Source organism: Lepidothrix coronata, unplaced genomic scaffold, assembly GCF_001604755.1.
Source record: "Lepidothrix coronata isolate B3197 unplaced genomic scaffold, Lepidothrix_coronata-1.0 Scaffold137, whole genome shotgun sequence".
NCBI lineage: Eukaryota > Metazoa > Chordata > Aves > Passeriformes > Pipridae > Lepidothrix > Lepidothrix coronata.
The window spans coordinates 1,988,691-1,998,402 of NW_016690317.1; the positions used below are offsets into that span (position 1 = coordinate 1,988,691).

Consider the following 9,712-nt stretch of genomic DNA (forward strand, 5'->3'; position numbering starts at 1 on the left):
CTGATATCTAAATCTCTTGGCTCATTCTAAGCTGCAGGGACTTGTAACTTTTTATCTCTAAATCTTCCTCCACGCACCTTCCCGATTTCCTTTCAGCTCCAAGGCTTAATACCCCTGCTTGTACTTTCATCCCTCGAACACTGCGAGCTTTAAATTGTCTCTGGGATACAGGATAATCAGTTCTCTGCTGTGTTAATCCTCATTATGTGCCCATTAAAATGAAGATTAAATCAGGCATTAGGGTGCCTCCTCCCGTTATGAAATCTGAAAACCAGGATTGGAGTGGGTTGGGGGGCAGGGGGGGGGGAGGAAAGGAAAGCACCAAACACCTAAAAAAAATCGTTTCTGGAGCTTCCCAGGAAAAGAATAAAAGCGAGAGCGAGGTGTGAATCCACGGCTTTATTCAGGGAATTTTGCAGGTGAGGGGGAGATAAGGAGGCAGCACCCGAGGACTCGGGTTTTGGGCAGGGAGGGGGGTATTTGCATGTGCCTACGTGAGGTGCAGAGTGTGAGTCCGCGGGCTCAGCTCGGCACACCCGTGCTCTGGCAGCAGCAGCACGAACACCCCGGTACCTGCGCTCACCTTGGGGAGGGGGGGGGCCTCTTCCAAGGATCCCTGCCAAGCTGCTCGGGTGGGAAAACAGCCCTCCCGCCGGGGCAGGTGCTTTTCTTGCGGGCTGGGGGAACATTTAGGACCGCGCTGTCATTTCCTCGAGCTCAATTATCCATAGGAAGTCCCCCCCCCTTCCCCTTTCCCCACTTCTCCTCCCTTTCCCAGCGCTCCTCCACCAGAAGATTAACTTTTCGGTTATTGTTGCTTTGGCAGGTACTTTTAATTGGCTGGAAAACATCCTTCCTGTGAAGTTGCAGTTTCGTGGGGCTTGAATGAGTCCAGTCCTCCCCTGGCTCTGCCCAGCGCCGCCGATTGGCTCCGGGGCCCGGGGGGGGACCGATAAGGGCGGCTATAAAAGCCCTGGGCTGCTCCTGGTCCCCCGACGAGCAGGAGCCAGAGGGGCCACCCGGATCCTGCGGCACATCCAGCGCATCCCGAACATCCCCGAGCTCCGCCGCCTCTCCCCTCTCTCCCTGTGTCTCTCTCTCGCTTGGGAGCGCGTATCCAGATCCACATCTTCGCTCGAGCCGGAGTGGGAGAGGAGACACACACACACAGAGCCACCAAAAAAAAAAAAAACCCACCCAAAAAAACCCCCCACACTTAGCGGAAACTTGTCAGAGAATGCTCCTAAAGTCTGGTTTTCTCCTGCTGCTGGCGATCAGTGCGTCCGCATCCTACGAAGCCGAGCAGAATGACTCTGTGAGCCCCAGGAAGCCCAGGGTGGCAGCCCAGAACTCAGGTAACACCCAGCAAGGAGGGCTTGGAGCTGAGCCCTCATGTCTTAAACTGTCTCACATTGCTCTGCTGCTGATTTTTATGCTTTTTTCCTTTTTTTTTCCTTTTTTTTCCTTTTCTCCCTTTTCCCTTTTCCCTTCTTTTCCCTTTTCCCTTCTTTTCCCTTTTTCCTTCTTTTCCTTTTTTCCTTCTTTTCCCTTTTTTCTCCTTTTTTCTCCTTTTTCCTTTTTTCTCCTTTTTCCTTCTTTTTCCTTTCCCTCCCTTCTTTTTCCTCTCTTTCTTTTTCCTTTCCTTCTTCTTTTTCCTTTCCTTCTTCTTTTTCCTTTTTTATCTTTTCCTTTCCCCCCCTTTTTTCTTTTCCCCCTTTTTTTCCCCTTTTTCCTTCCCTTTTTCCCCCCTTTTTTTCCCCTCTTTCCCTCCCACCCTTTTCCCCCCACCTTTTTCCACCCCTTTTTTCCCCCCTTTTTTCCCCTCCCTTTTTTTTCCCCCTTTCCCCCCCCTTTTTTTTCCCTCCCTTATAAACTTAACGGCTGGTTAAGGCACAAATATTAACGTGAGGGTCTGCCAGGAGGGTGTTGGTGCAGAGCTGGAGAAGGAATCTCCTTCAGGAGCTGGGGCAGGGAGCCGGTGTGTGAGGATGCAAAAATCCAGCCTCTCTCCTCCTCCCCCAGCTCCTAAATGAGTTCCACGTACTTTTGATTATTATTATTATTAATATTATTGTTATTATTATTATTTACCCTGCTTGCATGTACCTCCCTCCCCTCTCCAGTCGCAGCCCTACTTTGGTGTTAAACCCCTGGCTTTTTAGGAAGTTGATAAAAATCCGTGGAAATTGGCCTGAACCATTGTTCTGCCAAACATCTGCCCATTCCAAGAGGAGGAGAGAGAGGTTGAGCTGCGACTTTGGAGAATGCAGTAACCTAGAAACTGTCCCCTGCTCGCCTTTATTTCCCCAAAACTGATTGCTATCAGCGAGCCGGGACGATAAAAATACGATTGTGACATTTAACAAACTTGCTTTTACAATGGAGGCAAAAAAAAAAAAAATCGCTGGCAAGTCAGCTCTGGTTGTCTCCACTTTGATGCTTTAGATAAGTTGGAGACATTGTCTCGAACAATGGGAATTAAAAATCTCTCTTCTACTGTACTGGAAAGATATTAAGGCTCTAATTCAGAGCTCATTAACAGCTGCCTTATTTTAGATCTGCAAGGCTCTGCAGCATTAGAGCAGGGTGTTTGCTCGAGTTCCTTTTGTATTTGGTTGCTATAGAAACATGGGGTCTCACTCTTGCACCGTGCCTAAAACAATAAAAGCTTAATTCCTCCCTAAGTCTGCTGCAGAGCAAAGTTAGAATCTGAACCTGTGGAAGCAGAATTGGGGGGGTGACTCGTGCCCTGGGGAGGTTCTGAACCGGGGAGAGGATGAGCTGACCAAATATTTCTCCCTTCAGGCACGTAAGCAAGAATGAGGAGGGGTTAACTGTTTGGGTTTTTTTTTTTCTAATTATTATTATTTAATATTATTTCTCCCTATTTTCTGTAAAAAAAAATCCCAGTTGTAAAGAATCATCTTTAGGCTGCAACTCAGCTCTTAATAAGGTGTGTTCTCTTCCACCAAACCCTCACTTTTCCCACACCTCACAGCTCCATGGCTCTGCATTTCTTCCTAAAAGAATGTCTGGTAAGACGAGCTGCAAAAGTCATGAATATGCCTTGCCCAGACACATAAGGGGACAGATGTTCATCTCCCCAAAAAAGGTTAATCCCTCCTAATTTCAGGGCAATCATGTGGCAATAGTGCTGATTCATTGTTAAAAGGCACGGGATCTGCACGGGAAAAGCTGGGATGACATGGATACCCTCCTGCTCAGCCTAACTACTGCCTGCAGGATTTTAATTATACATGGTCAGCTCCGTTCACCTCAACCTTCTCTGCCCAAATGTCCCTTCTCCCCACGAAATCTTCAGCAAAAAATGACCTTTCTTGGCTGTGCTTGCAAACCACCAGGTCAGGGTTTAGCACCAAGTCCTTTTTAGTGCTAATAATGGACTCACGGGCTAAAATCTGATTTCTTGGTGCTTCAGGCTTCTTAGGGAAGCACAGATACATCCCAAGGAGTGCAAATTTCGTGGCATCTCCTTGGCAATCACCATCACTTCAGTCCTGTTTTCACAAAGCCATGGGTTTGGGAACTGAGCTCCTGGAGAGGATCTGAGCACCTGGTGCTCTTCCTGGGCTCTTCCTCAGTGCTGCTCCTTCTCCAGAGGGAGTTGGAATGAAGCTGGGAGTGCCTGGAATCAGGATTTGTTTGGGATGGATCTATCTAGCCAAGGACTCTCAGGTGTTTTCCCTCTTTTAATCCATGTGTGAAGGTGTTGGGAGTTGCATTTTCTGTTCCTCGGTTCGCTGGGTCACACCTTCAGTTCATGGAATCCTGGAGTGGTTTGAGTTGGAAGGGACCCTAAAGCTCATCCAGTTCCAACCCCTGCCATGGGCAGGGACACCTTCCACTAGCCCAGGTTGCTCCAAGCTGGCCTTGGACACTCCCAGGGCTGGCACAGCCACAGCTTCTCCAGGCAACCTCCCCCCCATCTGAGCAAAGAATTTCTTCCCAATATCTGCCCTAATTTTCCTCTCTTTTATCTTAAAACCCTTCCCCCTTCTCCTATCCCTGTGTGCCCTTATAAAAAGTCACTCTCCCTCTTTCCATAACCCCCTTTTAAACACTGGAAGGGGCTCAAAGGTCTCCCTGGAGCCTTCCCTTTTCCAGTTGGACACTCCCAGCCTGTCCCTGGAGTGGAGGACCTCCAGCCCTTGGAGCACCTTCCCTTTGGTTTCTCCTCATCCCCTCTCCCCCCAGCCCCCAGGAGCTGCTTCTCTGCAGCCCAGCACGGCTCCCCCTGGCTCTGGGGGAGGGTTCTGTGGTCCTGGGGGAGGGTTCTGTGGTCCTGGGGAGCCGTGTCCATGTGCTGATGCTCCCGTGGCTCTCCCTGCAGCAGAGGTGGTTCGGTGCCTCAACGGGGCCCTCCAGGTGGGCTGCGGGGCCTTCGCCTGCCTGGAGAACTCCACGTGTGACACGGACGGGATGTACGACATCTGCAAGTCCTTCCTCTACAGCGCCGCTAAATTCGACACTCAGGTACGGCCCCAGCACGGAGGGGACCGGGATAAACCCTCGGGATAAAACCTTTCCATGCCCCGGCTCAATAAAGGGCTTTTATGGGGCAGTGGAGCACGTGCTGAACTGAACGGAGGGTTTAACTCCTCCAAAGCTGGGCTTTGGGCAGGCTTAACCCTCCCTGTCTTGCAGCCCTTCACAGACACAGCCACAGCCCTCCACAGACACAGCTCCTTGGGGGCTGTTTTCTCTGGGATAAACCCTCGGGAGAAAACCTTTCCATGCGCTCAGTAAAGGGCTTTCCAAGTCCTGTGGCACCAGAGCTGAACTGAAAGGAGGCTTTAACTCCTCCTTCTAGAGCTGGGCTTTGGGCAGGCTTAACCCTCCCTGTCTTGCAGCCCTTCCTGCTCCTCTCAGCCACGGGATTTTGGCTCCACAGACACATCCTTGGGGGCTGTTTTCTCTGGGATAAACCCTTGGGATAAAACCTTTCCATGCGCTCAATAAAGGGCTTTTACAAGTCCTGCAGCACTGGAGCATGTGCTGAGCTGAACAGAGGCTTTAACTCCTCCTTCTAGAGCTGGGCTTTGGGCAGGCTTAACCCTTCCTGTCCTGCAGCCCTTCCTGCTCCTCTCAGCCACGGGATTTTGGCTCCACAAACACATCCTTGGGGGCTGTTTTCTCCGGGGCAGTTTCCACACATTCCCTGCTCCGTGTGAGGACTTGGCAAGGAGGGCTCGCTGGGCTGGAGGGAGAAGTTTCCTCTCCAGGAGGAAATAGAAACGTCCTTCTAACAAAATAAGTCTTCTGACTGTGTGACCTGGCACGGGGCTGGGGTTTGGGTTGGAAGACTTTGGGGCTGGGAATACAGGGCCAGCTCAGCCTCTCCAGAGCTGCAGGCGGGATAAATGGGATAATATTGGAGGGCTGCAGCTCTGCCAAGGGCACTTTTCCTTGGAGTTTTCCTCGGAGTTTCCCTCCTAACATGCACACCAGCCCCGAGTTCCCTGTGCTCCTGCTCCCAAGGACAAGCTTCAGAGCACTTCAAGCATCTTGAGTCGTGGTGAACCAGGGGTGTTAAACCTCTGGCATCAAATTGATGGTTAAATCAATCCGACCCCCTCCCGGAGGGGGAGCAGAATTGGCCCATCTCTGGTCCTGGCACTTCCAGGTCTGTTCATGCAAAGGCTCCCATTGCCTCAATCCTTTGGGAACAGGAGCTGTGGGCTGTGTGCATCCCGACTGCTGTGGGTGATGTCTCTGCAGTAATTGTGAGGATCAGAGTCCTGGGAAGGGACCTCCAGCAGGTCTCTAATTGCAGGGAGGGTCATTAACAGCAGCCAGGCACGGTGGAGCACCTGCAGTACTTCCCTTTCTGTTGGATTCCCTGGAAACCCCTGGGAAAAAAATCCCCTTTTTCTCCTGTGCTTGCAGGGAAAAGCTTTTGTGAAGGAAAGCCTGAAGTGCATTGCCAACGGGGTGACGTCCAAGGTGTTCCTGGCCATCCGCAGGTGCTCCACGTTCCAGAGGATGATCTCCGAGGTGCAGGAGGAGTGTTACAGCAAGCTGGACATGTGTGGCATCGCCAAACGGAACCCTGAGGCCATCACAGAGGTCGTGCAGCTCCCAAACCAGTTCTCAAACAGGTACGTGGGGCAAAAATACAGGAATGGGGTGAAAAGAGCAGGGCCGAGCTGACTGAACTCCTACAGTCCCAGTGCAGCTCAGCCCAGCCCTGCTCTCTGCCTCTTCAAATCCTTGGCAAGTTTTGCCAGCCTTCTTCTGCTTCTCTGTTTTGGTAAACACACTTATAAACATCTCCAGAGAATAAAATTAACTGGACATTGGTTACTTCAAAGCCTGGAGCTCGTTTAAGTGTTAATTCTTTGGGTGGGAGGGCAGTGTGATGGTGAGCAGGGCTTTTAAATCCCAAACCAGATCCATTCATTCAGCATCCCTGCAATACTGAGCGCTTCATGGGGTAGAAACACAGAATCCTGGAATGGTTTGGGTTGGAAGGGACCTCAAAGCTCATCTCCTTCCACCCCCTGCCATGGGCAGAGACACCTTCCTCTGGACCAGGTTGCTCAGAGCTCCATCCAACCCTTCTCGACCCACTGCAACTTCATTCCCTTCTCCAGACTGCAGCCACCCCCTCCCTTGGGTTTATATGGCACTTGGAAAATGAGTCCTTGCCCTCTGCCTTCCCAGGAAAAACCAGGAAAAGCTAAAGGGAACCAGCAAACCTGATCCTCTGTCACCTTATTCCGCCATAACCTGGTGGTTCATATTTCTAGGGATGCTCTGGGCTCCTGAATGGTCTGGTTTAGGGTTGTCTCCAGCCCTGGTCTGGTTTAGGGTTGTCTCCAGCCCTGTTCCCTCTGGTGGCACAGGCTCCCTGCAGGAATGGGCACATCACGGGGCTGGCACCTTGATGTGAGCCCAGAACTGCCCCGTCCCCTCCTGCAAGGACAAGGGACACCTTCAGGGAGTGCTGCAGTCTGCTCAGTCACGCTGCAAGGGCAGGCATTGCTCCCCCTGAAGCCTGGAACAACCAGTGCTGAGTCTTGTGATCGGGATAAAAGGGATCTTTTGGAGTAAATATGCTCCAGAACTGGAGTGCAAACAGGGTGAGCTGCAGTGGCTGGTCGTGGCAAACCCCTCAGCTCCTCTGGGGTGGCTGCTTGGCTTGATCTAGAAGCACCTGAAGCCTCCAGACCTATCCTAGGACAGGTCTGCAAGTGATAAACAGATAAACAGATGTCACATCTCTGCCCAGCATGGATTTATCCACAGAATCACAGAATATCCTGAGCTGGAAGGGACAAACAAGGATCACTGAAGTCCTTGTCCTGTTACACAGAACTCTAGTGGAGATATTAAATCAGGAAACAACACTTGTGGGAAGGCAAAACTATACTGGGGAGGGAAAGGTAAAAATGATATTTGTGTGTCTTTCCCCTCTTTCCTCGAGGAAAGTTGGAAGGGATTTGCTTTGGTGTTCCCTGAGGGCTGGGACAAGGAGCATTCCCAGGTTGAACTGGTGGGTTGTGGAGTTAAATCGATGGATTGTGGAGTTAAGTGATGGATTGTAGAGTTAAGTGATGGATTGTAGAGTTAAAGGGATGGATTGTGGAGTTAAAGGGATGGATTGTAGAGTTAAGTGATGGATTGTAGAGTTAAAGGGATGGATTGTGGAGTTAAAGGGATGGATTGTAGAGTTAAGTGATGGATTGTAGAGTTAAAGGGATGGATTTTAGAGTTAAAGAGCCCTTGGTGGGGCTGGAGGGGGGTTGGGGTGAGCAGGGGACGTGTGGGCACTTGGGCAGTGCTGGGGATGTTCCTCCCAGAGGACCAAGCCAGGGCTGGATCCTCTGTCTCCCGAGGAGGAGGGAACTCCTCCCTCACAGCTGCCAGCCCCTGCCAGAGCCAGAGGATATTATGACATGTTGAGTAACAAAAGCAGCAGGATTTCCCAGCTAATAGTTTACACTGAGGGCTCCTAAAGCATCCTGCTTTCCCAGCCCCTGTCCCAACATAGCCACGGAATAAGAATGTGCCACTTGGCCTGGGCTGCTGAGAGGAAGTAGTTAAAGGTCATAGCACCTTCCTGTGATTTAATCTCGTGGCAGGAGCAGCAGGAGAGGAAAGTCCTGCTGCCTCTGCTCACAGCTGAGCTGCTGAAGGCACTGCCAAGCTCTGGGATTGCAGCTCCAGCCATGGAAAGCACCAAGGCTGGCTGGGATCTGCCCCTCCTGTCCCATTAGGCTGGGACTGATTTAAACTGGAGTGTGGCTCGTTCACCATCAGCTGCTGGGCTCACTTGAAGCCTCAGTCCCAGCCCTGCTGGGCTGTGCTCACACCCAGCCAGAGCCTGGGCCTTTTGTGCTTCAAGTGCAGCACAAACTTTAACCTCAGCTGACCTCCCCTGGCTGCTCCAAAGGCCAGAGCTGAGAGTTGGGAAAGGACTTTGGATGTGAGCTCTCATTTCCCTCTTCCTTCCCCTCCTCCACCTGCAGGTTGTTCTCTTCTCTGCTCCTGTGGAAAAATGTCACGGTGACCTTAAAGGCTTAAAATAAGTTCCCCGACGTCCTTTCAGGCAGTAAATATGGGGCTGCTCCTCTTTTTCCCAATTCTTTTTCCCTGGGAAGGTGTTCCCTGATCCAGCAAGGTGCCAGCTCTGCTGTCCCAGCCCCTGCTCGTGGGGCTGTGCTGGCTCTGCCTTCTCCCCATGGAGGATCATTCCCGGGATCACTGTTCTCATAGGGCTGGGAAAACGGATCAGCACAATTTCCTGGCTCCTCCTGGAGCAAGGAATACGTGCTCAGGGCTGCTGGAAGAGGAAAATGAAGCTTTAGGGAGACAGGCTTGTAGCAGGGGGAAGCACAAGGTCCTCACTTGGGATTTAATGCATGAGAGTGACAACTGTGTGTCCTAAAGATCTGTCCCGAGGGAATCTGTGCATCTCTCAGGCTTGGAGTGACTGGCTGCTCCCTCTTGTGGTGCCCTGGAAAGGCTGTGCATGGAGGGGAAGGCTGAGGGACAGGAGGGGATGGAGCCACTGGGATGGATCCATTCCCAGAAGGGTTGTTCTGGCTCAGAGCAGGGCTCAGTTTAGTCTCAGATCCTGGCTGGGGATGGGCAGCACCTGCTGGTAGAAAGAACGATTATTTTTCTTCCTAAAGATCTAGAAACTTGGATTCTTTAGTGGAGAGTAAACCACACCCTTAAGCCAATTAGTACAGCCCTTAGCTCCTTGGTTTTACCTTCTTCCCAATCCACCAGGATAACAACAACCCCACCGTGTTTATATCCTCACCTTCCAGAGCTGCAGCAGCTCTGGGTGGATTTGGAACTGGCCTGGCTGATCCTGTGCCACAACGTGGCTTTTTTTTGGCTCATCAGAGCCTGGTCAGGCAACTGTGGGAGCAGGTTTAGGACAATTAAATCCGAATTTTGGTGGTTGTGTTCCATCCCTGTGTCGTGGGCACGGCATCTCCACATCCAGGGGGGTTGTTAGATGCAGTGACAACAGGGTTGGTCTTGGAATTCTTTTCCAGCCTTAATGACCCTGTGGTGACATGTACATTGTGCACTGTCAGGATGAGGGACTTAAAAACTGATTCATAGAATCACAGAATCAGCTGGGTTGGAAGGGACCTCCGAGATCATCCAGTCCAACCCTTGATCCAACCCCGCCGTGGTTCCCAGCCCATGGCACTGATGCCACATCCAGTCT

At 51.4% G+C, this 9,712-nt stretch overlaps 1 protein-coding gene across 2 annotated transcripts in view; it reads left to right on the forward strand.

Moving 5' to 3' along the window:
* The first annotated feature begins 1,008 nt into the window (after positions 1-1,008).
* STC1 (stanniocalcin 1) overlaps positions 1,009-9,712 on the forward strand; it is an 11,197-nt gene continuing 2,493 nt past the window's right edge. Inside the window, exons 1-3 of one of the 2 annotated variants that reach the window (XM_017827264.1) lie at positions 1,009-1,355; positions 4,352-4,494; positions 5,908-6,119. In XM_017827264.1, coding sequence (XP_017682753.1) covers positions 1,238-1,355; positions 4,352-4,494; positions 5,908-6,119 — 473 coding nt within the window. In that variant the 5' untranslated portion in view covers positions 1,009-1,237. The remainder of the gene's footprint in view (positions 1,356-4,351; positions 4,495-5,907; positions 6,120-9,712) is intronic. The other variant, XM_017827263.1, reaches the window with a different exon arrangement.